At 36.0% G+C, this 20,243-nt stretch overlaps 1 protein-coding gene across 1 annotated transcript in view; it reads left to right on the top strand.

The window, feature by feature from the left end:
• Window positions 1-1,895: 1,895 nt before the first annotated feature.
• The window catches only part of LOC129641177 (growth arrest-specific protein 2-like), a gene marked incomplete at its 5' end in the record, with an annotated part of 115,907 nt that continues 97,559 nt past the window's right edge, over window positions 1,896-20,243 (top strand). Inside the window, 3 exons of the mRNA XM_055565961.1 lie at window positions 1,896-2,009; window positions 11,201-11,245; window positions 16,863-17,004. Coding sequence (XP_055421936.1) covers window positions 1,896-2,009; window positions 11,201-11,245; window positions 16,863-17,004 — 301 coding nt within the window. The remainder of the gene's footprint in view (window positions 2,010-11,200; window positions 11,246-16,862; window positions 17,005-20,243) is intronic.

Here is a 20,243-nt window from a genome sequence, read left to right on the forward strand (position 1 = left end):
AAATTGGCTCTAGTCTGTTAGAGCACCTGCACCATATTATGATATTTAGCTATTGTCTTGTTTTGTTCTTTATTTATTCCTTTATTCCACTCTAAGATCCTTGAAAACATGGTTTGTGTTTCATTCATATATGGGTCCATTATAATAACTGGCATATAGGTGCTCAGTTGACATGTTTTGGATGAATAAATAAGTGAATGAGTGAATCAATGGACTAATGCAGACATTTACTTGTAGATCCAGATGTTATTATGAGATGATTTTTTAATCCTTAAGACTTAATTCTTATCAAGTTGGGAATTCCTTCCTCTGCTGCTTTTGCTTGGCTCAAAAGTCTTTGACCTATTAATACAAAATCATATGGAACAAAATTGACTTTCTAAGGAATGGACAAAGCAGGAGATTGGAGAATTTTAGGGTGGTGCAGTGGAAGAACAAGGGTCTAAGGACATTAAAAGTACTCACGAGTGATGGCCTGAGCAATAGACCACGGAGGTCTAGACTAGTTAGTAAGGGAATGGTGGAGGAGGTTGGTTCTTTAGTCAATTGTAGGTGTTATTTTATATTCACATGTCACATTTATTATTTGAGTTCAGAGTGTTAGCTACAACTAAAAATGATGATACAAAGAACATATTAATATCCAAATGTTTTATTCACTTTGAGGATTTTATTTCAATGCCTGTTTATAATGTTTGCCATAGTTCCTGAAAAATAAAATAAAGATGAGATGAGTGATAACCAATAGTTTTATGAGTTTGTTCACCATTGAGTATTAAGAAGAAGAATAATTGTAGGGCCTTTCATGTAGTAGGTTCTCAAGAGATAGTTTTGACCTGAAATGAAGTATTGTTATAGCAATTAAGGATTGTGTTTTTCAATCACAGAAGAAGCCATAAAGATGAAATTGCCATGTTTGTTTCTTATTTTTCTTTGCATCTTTTTCTCAATAACTGCCCCTCTAGTCCAATAAAACAGTTGGTGAGCGAAATGGCACTATAAGAACTATTGTTTCATCTCAGCCCTTAATTAGCTATCTACCAAAACACTATTTAACAACCAAGGTAAAAGTAAAGTTTCTGTAAAACTGTAAGAGGGAATCAGAGAATTTCATTGCTCAGGAATAACAAGCATTAAATATTGCTATTGGCTTTCCAAAATTGTGTTATTTTATTTACAATAGATAACTCAAAAAGAAAGATAAAAATGGTCATAAAGGGTAGCAAGTTCACATATTATCAGCCTTTAATAATATAGAATATTATAAACTGTAAATATTTCATAATAATTGAGTCCTACTTATGTATGTCATTTTAAAATTTGATAGATAATTGGTGAGTTTATGTTAGGAACAGGAGATAATATTATTCATTTGGATATTTATGTATATATGTGTTGTTGGTGAGAAAGAGTATGGCATAAAGATAGACCCAGGGAATTTACTCTCAAGGAATATAGTCTACTCCAGGAATTTACTCTCTGTTAGGGAGAATATAAAGGGCTTCCCAGGGGGCACTAGTGATAAACAACCTGCCTGCAAATGCAGGAAACGTAAAGAGACGGGTTTGATCCCTGGGTCTGGAAGATCCCCTGGGGGAGGGTATGGCAACCCACTCCTATATCCTTGCCCGGGAAATCCCATGGACAGAGGAACCTGGCAGGCTGCAGTCCATGGTGCCGCAAAGAGTCAAGACACTACTGAAGCGACCTAGCCTGCATGCAGGGAGAATATATGTATGTGGTAGTAGATAGATTTTCAGATCAAGTAAAATATAATTTATTATTGTTATGTTTACCTTCTTTCTTACTTACCTAGACCAGTAGGTGCTGACCTTTTTGTATGAGCAAAAACAAGTCATTCCCCCCCAAGTTCTAATGTTCCTTTTACATTGGAGTTTACGTCTGATGAGCTTTTTGTGCTAAGAGACGTTAGAGAGGATGTTTTTAGCCCCATTGTAAAACTCGACAGAATTCCCACAATCCAAAATGAGGGGGAGAAGAAAGGCCAGGTAAATTTGCCAAGTTTCAGAGGTTACAAGTTTATGTGGATCTGCTGATAAAGGCCTCTCCTTCAAATCTTTTTGGAAAACTATTTCAAAAGTTCCAAGTGTAAGATACTATTTAGTAGTGTGAATGAGGGTTGCATTAAAGATATGTGAAGCATAAGACAAAAAATAAAGCATGTTGAATTGAAATTCCGGAAAACGCAAAAAAAAAATTAAAACAAATCCTGGATTAGAAGGAAGCTCATACACACACACACACACACAAGCATAGACATACACATTTTTTCATCTGCATCAGAACACCAACAGAATGTTGCCCCCCTGAGCATAAAAGCAAACCTGATCAAAATTTTCCATGATGATATCATCTCTTCCACTTACGTGCTCACATCCTGCATTTTAACCGCATTCAGGCACATGGGCAAGACAAAATTGTAAAAAATAGTGTAATTGGGGAACTATTTTCATGATATTTGATAGCACTCATTGTGGTCACTGCTGTGTTTCAAAGCACTGTGGATATAGAATATTGTGTCAAGAAAAGTCACTCTCACCATATGGAAAGTAGAAAATTAATTAATTTAAAATGAGCTGTTACTAAATGCTTTGGAGAAATTCAGGTCATTTAACAAATCAGTAATGATTATGCATGCCATTTATTAATGGAGAACATACCCAGATTTTATAATAAGAACATTTTTAAGTGGCTGAAAATCAGGGGAAAAGGGTTTCTTTTTAATTTAAACATGTCTGGAGATTGCTAGGTGATTTAAAATATAAGTACTCACCATATTGACGTGTGTGTGGTCCAAGAGAGGTGGTACCGGTACATTACAGGCTAATGGCATAATGTTTTTTAGATGAGGTAACTGAGTTTACAGTATATAGGGTTTTTCAAATGTATCTTAAGCTTTTAGCGGCTGACTACATGAATGCCTTCTGTTGTTTCACTTAGTAGTTTGAAAATGCATTACATATCATGCATGAAGCTGTCCAGTATGTATTCAGTGTTTATATAACTTTGCCAGTCATGTCTAATTTCACACCAGCATAGGCTGCTTGTCCAATGAATAGCTTGCTAGCACCACTGCTCCATATAAGAAATAAGTAGCAATTTGTGTATATATTTATATATGTATAATTATATACATATAAACTATATTATCAATTATAAGAGAGGAACAATACTGCATTTTGTCCCATGTCGTCATATTTGCTTTATTGTTTATAAAGACTTAAAAGTAAATGTCTGGCCTTTTTCCCTCAGATTAAATGAATTCCCTGTGATAGGATAATGAAGCAAGCATTTGTTAAATTCTTACTCTGGGCCAAATAAGCTTTTTACATGGATTAAATCATCAGATAGTTTAAAACTTAAGTTACATCATTTCAACTCGTCGCTCAAAATTCTCCAATGGCACACTGACATACGTGGAGTAAAAGCTGAAATATTGCTAACAGTCAGTAAGGCACTATGCGCTCTCTTTCCCAGCTCCCTATCTGGTATGATTCCCTGTGACTTCCCCCTCACCCAACTTTGCTGCAGGCGTGCGAGCTTCCTTGATGTTCTCTGAACCCACTAAGCAGGTTCCACCCTCCACAGGGCCTTTGCACTTCCTTTTCTGTCTCCTTAGGGTTGTCCTCCTTCACACGTGTGTGTGACTTGCCCCTCACTCCCTTCACATCTCTGTTCAGATGTCATCTCTTGGCTGACACCTAACCACTCTATATAAAGTACCTTAAGGTTGAGCTTCTAGACTTTTCAACAAATAGTTATTGAACGGTAACTGTGTTCAAGATGTTCATAACTAAAGAGGAAAACAGTAAAGCATTACTGTCACCTCTCAAAGGGTTACCATCTAGTTATGAAAATAAAATAGGAATGTATAAAAATACAGGTATCAGTGGTAAGCACTCAATAAATGGCATGTGTCAATGGTTTTCAAACTTTGTTTCACCATAACATATATTGCATTGGTGAAACTTTATCAATTGCTCAATAAACATCTATTGAACACCTAAAATATGCTGGACAAGGTAACTTGTGGAGTGGCAGGGAAGGGAGAATAACTTTAAGCTAATAATTAAGCCAGCAGTAAATGATAGCTTTGTTACATCCAAGTATGGGAAAGTCCAAGTTATATGAGCAAGTAAGAAGACCTAACTTAGTCTTGTAGAAATATTTTTCTCTTATTCTGTAATAGGAATGGGCATTAGGCAGAGAGGGAATAGTGAATGTTTCAAGTAAAGAAAATAGCACTTATGAAAGCCCTTGAATATCAAAGAATAACTTTGAGGAACTAAAGGTAAATGACTATATGGATACTATAACTTAATAGTAGAGCATCAAGAGATGAGACCAGAGCTAAGTTTTGTTGGATGTTGTCCTCTATTTTAAGAACAAAACTATAGGAACATGATCACGTATTTAAAAAGATAACATTAGAGTGTGAAGAATGGATTAGAAGAGGTGAAAATGGGACTGAGGACCCACTTAGAAAGCTATTGTCCGTTTAGCCTAGGATGGTAGCAGAGATACTGGAAAGAAGTAGATGGTTTTGAGCTATACTCTTGGTGGGCTTGGCAGGATTTGGTGATGAATTAGATAGACTAGATAAGGGAGACTGGTTCAGGATTTCATAAATAAAGAAATGGATGACAGTGTTTTATTTTACAATTGAAAAGGCTGGGGAAGAGTTGTGTTGAGGGAAGATCATGGGTTTCTACATACTGTGCAATATGCCCCCATTGGTACCCAGGAAGTGCTGTGGGCTCTCTGCCATACCAATCCTTTAATTTCTGCTCAAGAAGAATATAAGCAAATGAGTAAGAGGGGGACTCTAGCATTAACCTTGAATATGCCTTAATTGCCATAGTCCTTAAAAGATATTCAGTTATAAACCATTAGATCAGTAGTTTTTTTGTTTGTTTGTTTGTTTGTTTTTAAATCACAAACATCTGTAGACTTAACCCTTAAATTGAAACACATCATTGTTCACCATCATCTACTGATACAGATAGGAGATTCTATAGGGGTTCAGGTAACAAGTCAATTTGTCAGTGTGCTCAGGAAGTTTCTGTGGAAGCAATGAAATTTGAATCTCCCAGACCTGGTGTTAACAGATGGATGGAGAGAAAAGGCAAATACAAAGTAACTTTGTGGTTAATGAACCAAATATTGAAGTTGGAAAGATATAAGCATATTCTAGGAGTAGTGAACACTTGATTGATGTGAAGAGTTCATGGAGAGAATTTGGCACATGGACTGATTAAGCTGATAAACCTCAAAGCTACAAGGCTTAAGCATTTGAATCATTTGCAGACAGTCTGGAGACTGAAAGCATTACATTTAGAAAAGTTTATATGACGATGATGTTCAGATTTTGTTAGAAGGATTGGGGTTAAAGATAGGAAGAATATTTTGTGAAGTTTCTGCCTTTGTTCATACATAAAATATTAGAGTGTTTAGAGTAAGAATGTCAATACTATATTGCACAGAGCAGGATATTTGAATACATATTTATTAGAAAATAGCAGTGAGTTGGATTGATTACTTATTGGCCACAGTAAGAAGGGATGAGGGATGACTCAAAGCAAAACTATGCTTTTTGAGGTTTGAAAAACTATGATGATGTGGGGACAAAACTAACAGAATTAAGTTCTGTTTGGGAGAGAAATATAATAATTTGATAGTTATCTTGGATGGCAAGATATATAAGTGGAAATGAGGAATATTTTTGAGACCATGTCTATATGTTTTAGTGATCATTAAAACCCCCAACAGTTCACTGAAGCCACAGGCTGAATTTTATATCATTTTTTAAAAAGGTTCCCTTTGTTTCAGTTTTCTGACAAGCATATATTTATACCTTACTACATGTCAGGCATTTCAAGAACTTTTCATATAAACTCATACATCCATCATAGCAACCCTATGATGTAGACACTATTATTAATGCCATTTAACATAAAGTGAAGTTGGTTTGCATATTTGAAGTTACATAAGTAGTAAATCAAGATTTCAGATTCAAATCCAGGCAGCCTAGCTCCAAAGTTTGTGCTTGTAACCATTCCATTCTGTTGCCTTTTGCTGGGCAAATGCTTTGGCTACACTCAGACTGGTATTTATCCAACAAATTTTCCATAAGCACCATTTGAGAGATGCTGAGGATAAGATGGTGAACAAAACCATACACTGTTCCCTTCCTCCTGGACTAAACCATCTGGGGGGAGACAGTTGCTTATCAGTTAATCTCACATGGGGACAGGGCAGCAAGAGCACTTGAACATTGTGGATTTTAAGAAATTATAAAGCGGAATTGAGGGGTGGTGTTTTGGAGTAAGTGATCCATCATCGGGGATTCGGAGGTAATTGGACAGAGATGTAGAAAGGCCAGAGAACAGTTCTGTGTAAGGGCTGTGTGGTTGGAGGGAGAATGGGGAGGATGGGAAGGTGGGAACAGAAGCTAGTGTGGCTGTGGAAGACTGAAGGACCATGGAAGCCACTATGTACCATGGAAGCCACTATGGAAGTGGAAGCCTAAGGAAGGCTGTGGAAGCCACTTTTCTATAGTGTGGCTATGGAAGAGTAAAGGACCACGGTCCTAAGGTCAGTAGGTGGAAGCCAAGCTAATACAAACCATGGAAGCCATATTATAAGCAGCTCTCTGTCTTTATAAGTGGGCTTCCTTGGTGGCTCAGACAGTAAAGAATCTGCCTGCAATGCAGGAGACCTGGGTTCAGTCCCTGGATTGGGAAGATCCCCTGGAGAAGGAAATGGCAACCCATTCCAGTATTCTTGCCTGGAGAATTCCATGGAGAGAGGAGCCTTGCGGCTGCAGTCCATAGGATCACAAAAAGTCCAAAATGACTAAGCGACTAACACTTCTCTTCATGAATGTAAAATCTCAAACTTTTCCTATGTATTTGTGGGCTTATTTTATTAATTACAGATGTGGTGATGTAACTGTTTTTCAACTCTCATCAGGGTATTTCGTGTAAATAGACTAAAAGTAGACATGTATTTGAAAAAAAATAACGTTAATTGGAGATAAACTATGGTCTAGGATTGGTATTAGGCATTTTCCAAAATATCTTGTTTAATTCTCATAAGAAATTACAAATGATGAACTTGAAGTTCCAAAGGTTAAATAGATTAAACAAGCATTCTTGATCACCATCTTATTGCTGATGATTTGCAGCCTTAAAACTTTCCTCTTTGAATTACTAAAATTTAAATCCCAGTGTTCCAAATTTACTGAGCATCTATGGAGATACCATTATGGGCATTTACAATGCCCCAACTCTGCAGTCCCATAAATTATTTTTAAAAAGTCTGCTCAAAAAATGTTTAGAAATCAGCACTAAAATAAAGAATTTCCTGGAATCCATCTATAAGGCAATCTTTGGACTTTTGAAAATGCTTTTCTTTATTGGATATCATATGGATGAGTACTAAAAAGCAGTTTTCACCAAAATATTAGAACCCTGTGAACTTCAAATCTGCTGCCAATAGTCATAAATTATCATACCTTAGAATGTACAAAATGTTGTTGGAAAGTTAAAATTTAAGATACATTTGGAAAGAGTTTTCCTGTCTATTTCCTTAAGGTAATTTCTTGATTGTAGAAAGGACACAGAAAACTGACATACACTCTCAAAAACATTTTCTGAAGTATCATCAATTTGTTTGAGTTTCTATAAGTAATACTTAACAACTACTGTTAATTTTGTTGAGACTCTGAGGGACTATCACACCTGATAGTCTAACACTCCTCTCTTTAAGAAATCTTTCATATTCACAGAATGTTTCTCTTCCTTCCATTCAGACCTTACTCTTTGAGTCTGAATACTATAGCTGTGATTTAGAGGTGTTCCAAGATGGAAGTGGCAAAAGAAAAGTGACTGTTTTTTACTTCTGTGGAAAAAAAAAGTCAAAGTGTTGGTCGCTCAGTTGTGTCTGACTCTTTGCGACTCCATGGACTATAACCCACTGGGCTCCTCTGTCCATAGAATTCTCCAGATAAAAATACTGGAGTGGGTATCCATTCCCTTCCCTGGGGGATCATCCTGACCCAGAGATAGAACCCAAGTCTCCTGCATTGCAGGCAGATCTGTTATGGTCTGAGCCATCAGGGAAGCCCAGACTTCTGTAGAATTGTCTAAAAAACCTTTTTTTATTCCTTCCTTCCACTTTGACAACAAAAGACCTAATTAATTTTCCAAAGTGTGCATATAATTGATTTAGTACTTCTTAATTTAAAATGTTATTTATTTCTTTATTTTTAAATTATTCCCCACTATGAACATGGAGATTTTAAACTGGAAACCACATATATTTGCCTATAGATCTGATTGTTTAAATCTGGAGTATTTTCATATTAAACTATCCAGATTTCCAAATTATTCTGAAAAAATTGGAAGATCTAACAAGAAATTGTGACTGCATTTCTTTGTGGAAGCAATGACTTAGAACTAAATAAATATGCCTGCTCCTCCTGGACATAGCATGAGCTCTTTCTTCAGTTTTCCACAGTCTCCACCACTTCCTATAGTCTCTTAGAGCTAGTCACTTCATTCTGTTATTTAATCTGCCTGACTTCTGGGTATTTGAGTTTATAACTTGCAGTTGAGAGTGAAAAAATTGGCTTAAAGCTCAACATTCAGAAAACTAAGATCATGGCATCTGGTCCCATCATTTCATGGGAAATAGGTGGGGAAACAGTGGAAACAGTGTCAGACTTTATTTTTTTGGGCTCCAAAATCACTGAAGATGGTGATTGCAGCCATGAAATTAAAAGACACTTACTCCTTGGAAGGAAAGTTATGACCACCCTAAATAGCATATTGAAAAGCAGAGACATTACTTTGCCAACAAGGTCCGTCTAGTCAAGGCTATGGTTTTTCCAGTGGTCATGTATGGATGTGAGAGTTGGACTGTGAAGAAGGCTGAGTGCCGAAGAATTGATGCTTTTGAACTGTGATGTTGGAGAAGACTCTTGAGAGTCCCTTGGACTGCAAGGAGATCCAACCAGTCCATTATAAAGGAGATCAGTCCCTGGGTGTTCGTTGGAAGGAATGATGCTAAAGCTGAAACTCCAGTACTTTGGCCCCCTCATGCGAGAAGTTGAGTCATTGGAAAAGACCCTCATGCTGGGAGAGGTTGGGGGCAGGAGGAGAAGGGGACGACAGAGGATGAGATGGCTGGATGGCATCACTGACTCGATGGACATGAGTCTGGGTGAACTCCGGGAGTTGGTGATGGACACGGAGGCCTGGCGTGCTGTGATTCATGGGGTTGTAAAGAGTCGGACACGACTGAGTGACTGAACTGAACTGAACTGAACTGAGATTACAATATTAGCAATTCTTGTTAGACATAAAATACCCTTGTGATCCTGGGCTAATTTACTTTTCTGGTCTCATTTTCTCCTCCACATGCATTCTATACTCATCATAACACCCATGTCTCTGTCAGATTTTCACTTTATGGAATGTATTGCTCTTCATTTTTTAGGTTTGGTGAGAACTTAAATCCTTCAATTTTGTAAAATGTTGCTTCTTTGTGAGGCTTTTTTATAATGATGTCTGATTAACCTCTCCCCAAAGTTAAAGACACATCCTAACATTTTCCAAAGAACTAAATTTAAGCTTCTGTTCAAATACTTAAACTTCTATTGTATTTCTTACCATATAATACTGTGGTTTTGAGTCCGTTCTCAAAGAACCTGAGAGTCTCCAGAAATGAACCTTGGCCTTGTCTGCCTCCAGTACCTAATGTTAGAACTGGAGTAGAGTTGTGATTTAATAATGATTGGTTGAATTGAATCAGATTAAATTTCTTTTTTTTTTTTTAATTTTATTTTATTTTTAAACTTTACATAATTGTATTAGTTTTGCTATTTAAAATTTTTAGAGAGCCTCACCAATTAACCGAATTTCCAAGTGTAGGACTAGATTTCAGGAATTTTTAAGCTAATCTCTGTCTAGTCATATGTAAGCCATTAGTTGGGAGAACAGAAGCTTTTTATAGTAACATGACATTTAGATAATGATTCCCACGTGGATGTATATGTAAAATTAGGCACAATGCAAATAAAAATGGAAAGAATCCATTTCTTGTTGAATTTCCTATATTTTCTCCACTGTAAAGCATCTGGTGCTTCTTAAATAACTGTCAATTAATAATAAATTTTTCATAGAATTTAATTTTGGGAATAGTTTTAGGTTCATAGCAAAATTGAGCAAAAAGTATAGAGGAACGGTACATTTGTTATAATCAGTGAATCCACACTGATGTGTCATTGTCATCCAAAGTCCACTGTGAACCCATTTAGGGTTCACTCTTGGTATTGTACATTCTATGGGGTCTGACAAATGTATAATGACATATACATGCCATTATAGTCTCATTCATAATAGTTTCACGGCCCTAAAAACCCAGTGTGATGAATCTCACGAGGAATCACTTGATCCTACCTCCCTCCTCTTAAACCCCTAATTATTTTAGGTCTCTATAGTGAAAGTCTCTCAATCTTGCCTGACTCTTTGCAACCTCATGGACTATACAACCCATGGAATTCTCTAGGCCAGAATACTGGAGTGAGTAACCTATCCCTTCTCCAGCGGATCTTCCTAACCCAGGAATCAAACCAGGGTCTCCTGCATTGCAGGAGGATTCTTTACAAACTGAGCTATCAGGGAAACCCGATGGTAACAAAGATAAAACTGTCTCTATAGTTTTACCTTTTTCAGAATGTCATATAGTTGGAATTATACAATATGAAATCTTTTTAGATTGGCTTCTTTTACTTAGTAATATACATTTAAGGTTCTACTGTGTCTTTTCATAGATCTTTTTTTTTTTTAAGCACTGAATATTATTCCATTTTCTACATATGTAGCAATTTTTTTCTCCACCTACTGAGGATATCTTGATTGCTTCCAAGTTTTGGCAATTATAAATAAAGCTGCTGTAAATATATGTGTGCAGGTTATAGTGTGGACAGAAGTTTTCAATTAATTAACATCTTAACATTTTATTGTCCATCTCATCTTTTAAACCTGAATTTTGAGCACTAGACCTTCATTTCCAGTATCATTTTATTTTATACCAGCAATACTTTCAAATAATTCAAGATACTTAACATCTTTTTCTAGCTTTTAATTTAAATAATTTCTTTATGATTTTACAGGGTGTATCAGGGGTACTTTACAGGGTGTACCAGCTGGCTCAGATGGTAACAAATCCACTTGCAATGCAGGAGATCTGGGCTCAGTCTCTAGTCTGGGAAGATCCCCTGGAGAAGGGAATGGCAACCCACTCCAGTATTCTTGCCTGGAGAATCCCATAGACAGAGGAGCCTGGTGGGCTACAGTCCATGGGGTCGCAAAGAGCTAGAAATGATTGAGTGACTAACAGTTTCACTTTCACCAGAATTTTACTGAGAAACCTTGTTTAATTATATTTTTTAATTTATGTAAATATTCCTATATTGTTACAGCACGAAATTTATACCAAATTTTGCTGTGGGACCTATTCTCTAGAGTGAAATGTATCTTGGAGAGAGAAAGGATAGGAAAGATTGATTTTGAATTCAATGCCAGTAAGTTCAGTTGCTATTGTCCTAAATCATAGCTCACTCTGTCTGAGGCATGAAGTCTATTGCGGAGTCCCCAGACGAAGTTGACAGTACTAGAAATAATTTTTCCCATTTTTAATTTCAGTAATTTGGTCTTGAAGAACATATTTTCATCCTTTCTAAAGCCACTGGGTAGTTATGTTCATATACCTTGGTACTGTGAATGTTCAATGAAATAATTTTATTGAGAGTTTGTTTTTTTTTCAATAAAATATATGGTAAAACTAAAAGGAGCAAGGGGATACAGTGGAAACTTTGATTCCATCATGGAAAGAGTGACTTTATTGCCTACATATTTGAAAGTACATTCTATACCCTTTGGAAAAGGAAAGATATTAGTTCTTGGCAATTTCCATTTCTTTTTTTATATATCTCTTCTGTTTTATATCTAAAATGTCTACTTGATGTAATCAAGGGGAATATTTTGTCTCAAACTTTTGTGAAAAATGGATTATTTAAACTACTAGTAAAGTTAAAAAAATAAACTACTAGTATTAAATTTTCAGTTCACTGCCTATGGAGAACTACAGATACCATTCTCTCCATTTTTTCTAGGTTTAATAGGTGAAAGAAAATACACAATTCTTTATTTTAATGCTACCTGGCTAAAACCTTGGGAAATAAATCAAGTGCTGAAATATATTAAATTCCAGGCAATAGTGAGCTTTCATGGAACAGTTAGAAGTGTATGGGTATAAGAGGCTGAATGATTTGATTTCAACTATGTATGAGCTCAGTTTTTCCATCTTAGAAAATGGAGATACTATTATATACCTAATTCATGGCATTACTTTTTGAGAATTAAAAAGGATTACATTATGAGAAATTACATTCTCATAATGTAATTCTCATTACATTATAAGAATTTCATAATCTGTATGAAAGTATAGGTTTTGTGTGCCTGGAGCATGGAGGCACTCACAATGCTAATTTGTTCCTTCCCCACCTACCACGTGTTTCAGAAAACAACAGTCAGGATTGCTTATGTGTGAAGCACTGTATTTGGCTCTGTGGCAGTAAAATGATGAAAAATATCCTGGTTCTGTAGGTGTAAATTATAAGTATTCTAAATATAGTTAATTACTATTGTCCTTCTGAAGCTGTAACACCCACAGTGTGGTAACTAGGGCAGGCACATATTGTACTCTGTAGCACCTAAGTCCACTCTTTCCAAATGAGAAACATAGTTGTGTATCTCAGTAACTGTATCCAGGGGAACTGCTGGATTTGAGGGGACTTGAAAGAAATGGGGACAATATTAGTTAGAGGGAAAGTAGTCAAGTGGTCAAATATTGGACTTTCTAAGCCTCCAAATAATGCATTTATTTTCCATATTATGAATTCCCTAATATGATAGCCACAAGTCACATGTGGCTATTTAAGTGTAAATTGATTAAAAAGAAATAAAATTTAGAAAGTAGTCACAATCAGCACAGCTCAAGTGCTCAGTGGCCACATGCCACTAGTAATTACAATGGGTAGCACAGGTATAGAACATTTCTACCAATATTATCACAGACAGTTCTACTGGAAAACTATTTAAAAGATGAAATTCAAGTTTAGGGGAATGATACAAATAAATTGTTTACCAATCTTTTCCTGAGTTCTTATACCTATAGTAGAAAAAAATCAAATGCTTGTAAGAAAATACAAGAGAAGGAAGTCATAGGCAATTCAATATATTTTTCCATGCATTGATGGCAGTGATAATAACCTTTATTGAACACTTATTCCTTCAATTCAGTTCAGTTCAGTTCAGTCGCTCAGTCGTGTCCGACTCTCTGCGACTCCATGAATCGCAGCACGCCAGGCCTCCCTGTCCATCACCAACTCCTGGAGTTCACCCAAACTCATGTGTATCGAGTCGGTGATGCCATCCAGCCATCTCATCCTCTGTCGTTCCCTTCTCCTCCTGCCCCCAATGCCTCCCAGCATCAGGGTCTTTTCCAGTGAGTCAACTCTTTGCATGAGGTGGCCAAAGTATGGAGTTTCAGCCTCAGCATCAGTCCTTCCAATGAACACCCAGGACTGGTCTCTTTTAGGATGGACTGGTTGGAACTCCTTGCAGTCCAAGGGACTCGCAAGAGTCTTCTCCAGCACCACACAGACCACAGCCTTGCTTAACTCATTCCTTCACTTGAATTATATTATTTAATTTGCACTCACACACACATAGTCAATGAGATGCACTTTTTTCCCCTATACATGTTGAATAGAAGAGGAGACTGAGGAACAGAAACATTAAGTAATCTTTCAAAAACTATTGTAGCAAGAAAGTGATACAACTGGGTTTGAACTCAGGTAATTGGACTCCCAATCCCTAGAAGGTGATTCACTTAAGAGGTAATCAGATCAGATCAGATCAATCACTCAGTTGTGTCTGACTCTGTGACGCCATGAATCGTAGCACGCCAGGCCTCCCTGTCCATCACCAACTCCCGGAGTTCACTCAGACTCACCTCCATCGAGTCAGTGATGCCATCCAGCCATCTCATCCTCTGCTGTCCGCTTCTTCTCCTGCCCCCAATCCCTCCCAGCATCAGAGTCTTTTCCAATGAGTCAACTCTTCGCATGAGGTGGCCAAGGGACTGGAGTTTCAGCTTTAGCATCATTCCTTCCAAAGAAATCCCAGGGCTGATCTCCTTCAGAATGGACTGGTTGGATCTCCTAATGGATTAAATTGAAAGACTTTAGAAGTGAATTTAATCAGAAAATATTGATAAAATGTAAAAGTCACTCAAAATCTTACTACATATTTTGGAATTATGTAAGATGTAAATGCATCTATGCATCAATCACCTTCCTCAAAGGTAATAACTATTAATTTATGGATATCCTACTTGAATTTTCCATAAATTAATGTTATATAAATAAACACAATGTTCATATTTATAATCCAACATATTTATATGCAATTTAACTGCATATATGGCCATCTATACTGTGTATGTGTGCATATACACACACATCATAAAATGAAATTGTGGTGTACATATGTGTTTGTATATTATCTACCTAAGAGTATGTACTGAACGTCTTATGGTTCAACAGATATACATTTATCTTATTTTTAAAAAATTATTGCACAGAGGTCCATTGTATTGTATTATGTGTTGTATTATGTACTATTCAACCATCGCTTTCTTGACACATTCATGTCTATTTTTTCTATTCAGTCAGCATTGCAACAAATATACTTGTTCATATATTTTTAAACACTATTATATTTTCAAGATATAGTACAAAATATAAAATACTATTATATTTGTAAGATATAGTCTTACGAGTAAATTGCTAGATTTAAGGATGTATGTATTTTAGTTTTAATAAATATTGACTAATTGATGTTCATGAATATTTTATAAAGGTGATATTATACTATGCTATTTTTTATTGCTTTTACAATTCATGTGGGAAAACATTTCTTTGAAAGCCACTACTTAACCAAATTGGTTAAGCGGTATTATTATATGTGGGCTTCCCAGGGAGCTTAGTAGTAAAGAATCTGCTTGCCAATGTAGGAGATACAAGAGAGGTGGGTTCAATCCCTGGGTCGAGAAGTCATTTCCTGAAGTAGGCTCCAGTATTCTTGCCTGGGAAATCCCATGGACAGAGGAGCCTGGAGGGCTACAGTCCATGGGGTTGCAGAGAGTCAGACACAACTGAGCAATTGAGCATGCATGCACATGGTTATATGTATCTGTATCAGTTCAGTTCAGTTCAGTCGCTCAGTCGTGTCTGACTCTTTGCGACCCCATGAATCGTAGCATGCCAGGTCTCCCTGTCCATCACCAACTCCCAGAGTTCACTCAGACTCACGTCCATCGAGTCAGTGATGCCATCCAGCCATCTCATCCTCTGTCGTCCCCTTCTCCTCAATATATGTATATTCATGCAAAAATTTTTTTATGTCTAAGCCTAAAACAAACTTAGCAACAAAGAGATGGATCTTGGATATTAGACAGACACACTCTTTGAGTGACTTAGTAACTGAATATATTAGTTATGTAACTATAATATCATTGGACAGGAAAAACCTAGTAATATTTTGATATTTGCAGGCTTCACCAATACACAAAGACCACATTTCATTTTTTATAACCATCTTTGTAAATGACCTCAACAGTCAACAACATTTTGTTTATATTTTCTTGTTCACAGAGAATAGAAGGAATAATCCTATATACAAATTTAAATCATAAAATGCTTCTCCCTTGATCTTTTTTGCTTTCAAAGGCAAAGCTCTGTCTAGCCCATATCATCAAATACTTGGCTCAGGCTTTCACATCATGTAGAATCAAACTCTGACTTCATGGAATGCCACGAAAACTGGTTATATTCTATTAAAGGAACAAAAAATACCTCACGCAATTCTTTATAACATTTGGTGTGGTAAGGGAGCTTTCTAGGGCTAAAATTTTTGAGGTTAATAATAGAAAAATCTGTCCAGGTTCACACGCTCCCTTATCTTAAGCGTTTTCTTATCCTGGAAGAGAAATGATGCAGAATGTAAATATGTTTTCAAGTTCAGATAGCAGAAATCCAACCAGAATTTTTTTTGTATTACATAATACGGCAATGATCTGTGATTTAAAAGGAAATAGTCTGAAAGAATGAAGGTAGAATGTTATTGTTGAAAGATAAAAATTTTTAATATTTCCTTTTCTTGGTATTGGTGATAGAGTCTTCTGGAGGTTAGATAATTCTGTTGCTCTCTTTTGACTTTATAATTCTTGTGTAATTCTTATTGTGTGTCTATGTATGCACACAAGAATGGAGCTGTGTATGTTACATTTTATATATGTTCATATTCATTTTTGTGTTTCATTCTTCTTTCACAAATGATAAATACAATTATACATACTTTATGAGAAGTACTGAGAATACACAGATGAAAGATAAGTCCCTCCCCCACCCTTGCCCCCGCCATGAAAAACAGTAGAAGAGAAAGAGAGTGGCAGTCTGAACCAGGGAAAGGATTTATGTATATTTACTTCTAGATATTAAAAAGGCAAGTTTATGTTTACAGGCATAGGTTTTCATACTCTCTTGATTACCAACTGAGTTTCATTTGTGTTTCATATCCTTTCCTATAGCTATTCACAAATCTATTTACTGCTGTGAGGTCATACCAAAGCATTTTATTGAAAACATAAATGTGTCACTGTGATGACTGCCAGATATTCCGCCAGAGTGAGATTTCTTTGTTTTTCAGAATCTACCCTTGAAGAAGATTCCATGCAAAGCCAGTGCACCCTCAGGCTCCTTTTTTGCCAGAGACAATACAGCAAATTTCTTATCCTGGTGCCGAGATTTAGGAGTAGATGAAACATGTCTATTTGAATCGGAAGGTTTGGGTATGTATATTTCTTTTAGAATTTTAGTTGATATGATATTAAAATTATTGTTTGTTAGTATAACTCTCAAAATTAACTTCTTTGTATGATTCATTTCACAGTTTGTTAACTTAAAAAAAATGTAGTTTGTTGTAAACTTGTAGAGTTTTTGTAAACTTGTGTTTTTGAAGGTAGAAAAATTCACCCTCTTACGCTTGGTCACCTTGTGCATAAAATAACAGGAACATAAGTAGCAGAATTCTTTCCTGGCTAAAAATAAGCATATACAATACAAAATGGGGGGATTCTTGGAAAATGTAGGGTTAAATTTTACCATCAGGCTCTTACCTGGGCTAGAAGAATAGCTACATGTGTTCCTGCCATCGATCATGAGCACTTTTGTCTTTTTACCTCTAAAAAATTATGCAAACACTATCACTTATAAGCACTTTGTTGAAACATATTTTAGTTAAGCTTATTTGTAGTTAGTGAAATTTGTTTTTTGCTAGTTAAAAATTAGGCAAACAAGCAAGAGATTAGGGCAAATTGAAAATGATGGAATTAAATTGAAAAGACAGGTGGGGTCTCAAAGAGTCAGGCTCACAGAGTCTTAGCACATACCTTAGTACTTAGGCTTACCCAGATAATTCTGGGGTTTTTGTTTTGTTTTATGATTGAATTTTGGCAAATGCACTTCCAGACCACAGAGCCTGGTATTGTATTTCCCTGGGAGAAAACATACATTGGACCATTTAGTATTTTGACATTTCTTGGTACCCTTAAATGTTCAAATCTTTTATATAAGATCTACCCCAGTGGTACTCTATAATGGAAAATATTGGAATTAAAGACCAGTTTTAGTAAGGTGGAACTAAGTGAAGAAAGGAGACATTTAGGGGGTGGGGAAAATGCTTTGGTTCTTTTGCCTGAGGCTTTAAAAATCAATTTACATTGTAATTAACCTCCAATTAAAATAAATAAATTAAAAAAAACAAAACAAACAAAATCAATTGACAAAACCACATAATACCAAATGTTAACATCAAAGTAAGCTGAGCATCCTTCAGAGAGAACAAGTATACAAATTACCTTCCTAGCATTGAGAATATTCTTTGCCTTGAAGCCTCACAAAACAGAATTCCTTCCTCTGCTGAACCTAGGAAACGGATGGTATGGCAGCTAAAGTCTTACTCATTTTATGTACTTAAGGAAATTTGTATTTGTATAAAGAGGAGTTAATGTGGTACCGAAAAGACTGTCATCAAATTTCTGAGAAGTCTCTCAGCAGAGAAAAGAAGAACATGAACTTAGACTAGGAGAACATTTTATACCTGAAAGAAAAAATAAACCAGAATAATTGCACAGTAGCGTCCCCTATACAACAGTGTGCTAAGTGAATGCCTGTTGTATGAATGGACTTTGAATGTTCTTACCATTTCCTCACATCAAAGTAAAAAAAGAAAAAACTTGGTGGAAGATATATATAGATATAGTTCTTTTTCAGGGCTTTGGTAATTTTACAAATAGATTTTAACCTTCAGGTTTATAGGTTTATGTGAGTGGAGGATTATAGGAAGGGAGTGAGGCAAAGTTATTTTTGGGAAAAACCCATGAAAGAGCTATTAAATGTCTGTGGGTATACACACACACATATACCCATAAATTTTTAAAAAATCAGTTAGTTTTGTGTATTTAAAATACACTTAGTATTTTTAAACATGGAAAAGACTCTGATCCTGGGAGGGATTGGGGGCAGGAGGAAAAGGGGATGACAGAGGATGAGGTGGCTGAATGGCATCACCGACTCGATGGACGTGAGTTTGAGTGAACTCTGGAAGTTGGTGATGGACAGGGAGGCCTGGTGTGCTGCGATTCATGGGGTCACAAAGAGTCGGACACGACTGAGCTTCTGAACTGAACTGAACTGAAGTGTAAAAGAAGTACACTTTTCAGGTGTGAACAAATAACATCATGATTTAAAATCCTGGAGTCCTCCTACATTGCCACATGGGGAAACTGATTTATTGTCTGTTCCTTTGTTCATTGCACGGGTTTGCATTCAAGAAAGAATTTTTCAGTGACTTCTGTAGGCCAAATGGACTACTAGAAACTATGAATATAAATATGGTCTTGTCTCAATTTTCTTACTATCCATAAGTTTTTTTTGTTACTTGAACTAGTAAAATTTTCAACTGGACTCCAAGAAGCTTGGATGACTTTTAAAAACCCCACTTGGGTAATAAATAGTACATTTTATCTTGAAACAATAAAGCATAATTGAGTTTATATGATAATTGTCCTCGTACATAAATACACACTGTGTAGCATATAAAATTATGTCAAGAAGAGTTTTTAAATGGTCGAGTTCTTCACCCTATTTGACTTCATAAAAAAGAAAACCCATGGTAATTTACATGCAATAACTGTTAAGTATTTTGTTAAAATATCTTTGATTCTGCTTATAGTATAGTATAGTAAAGTCTATAGTATAGCTTTGCTTATACCTTGCAATTAAAATGTATTTATATAGTCAAGAAAGTTTAATAAAACCAACTTTTCAAGGCTATAAAAATTTTAAAATAATTTTGAATCCTCTCAGTACCAAACTAGATCAGATAATTCAGCTTTCTAGTTTGTTCCTTAATGAAAAGGTAAATTTGAAATTTCTGCTGCTTAGAATAGGACATGAGGTGATGTATTATAGGTCTTGTGGAGATGGAAGAAAGGAGCCAATACGATAGTATTGACTTTAGGATTATTTAGAGAAAGGAAACAGCTGTGTCCATAGATGTTCATGATAATCACGAGGAAGGACAATGAGAAAATCCATTTCCGCAAGTAGAATCCATTCTCCTTGGATTTTTCTTATTATTCACTGTGGGTGAGGAAGTGATTGAGCCACGGCTGATGGCCTTGGATGCTGCAGCAGAACTGACTTTCTTGCAACAGTAACACTGTGTACTCTGCTTGATGTCTTTTCACACTTCACTTTTTGAAAGGGAATTTAGGACAAGGGTTTCTTCTTTTTTCCCTACCTCAAGATTTCATTTCAGTAGCACACAAGATGAAGAGCAGCCTTTGTGTCCTAGTGTTTTGACCAGCAAATAAAATGAAAAGATGCCCTGATTAAAGGGGAAAAATCTGTTTGAATGAATGATAAGGTAGATCACTGTACTGAGTGTGTACCAAGAGGCTTCTGTCTTTAGCTGTTCAAAGGTCTTTGCCTGCATAAAGCATTCTTATCTTTGTGGCAACTGATA

This window comes from Bubalus kerabau, unplaced genomic scaffold, assembly GCF_029407905.1.
Source record: "Bubalus kerabau isolate K-KA32 ecotype Philippines breed swamp buffalo unplaced genomic scaffold, PCC_UOA_SB_1v2 scaffold_101, whole genome shotgun sequence".
NCBI lineage: Eukaryota > Metazoa > Chordata > Mammalia > Artiodactyla > Bovidae > Bubalus > Bubalus kerabau.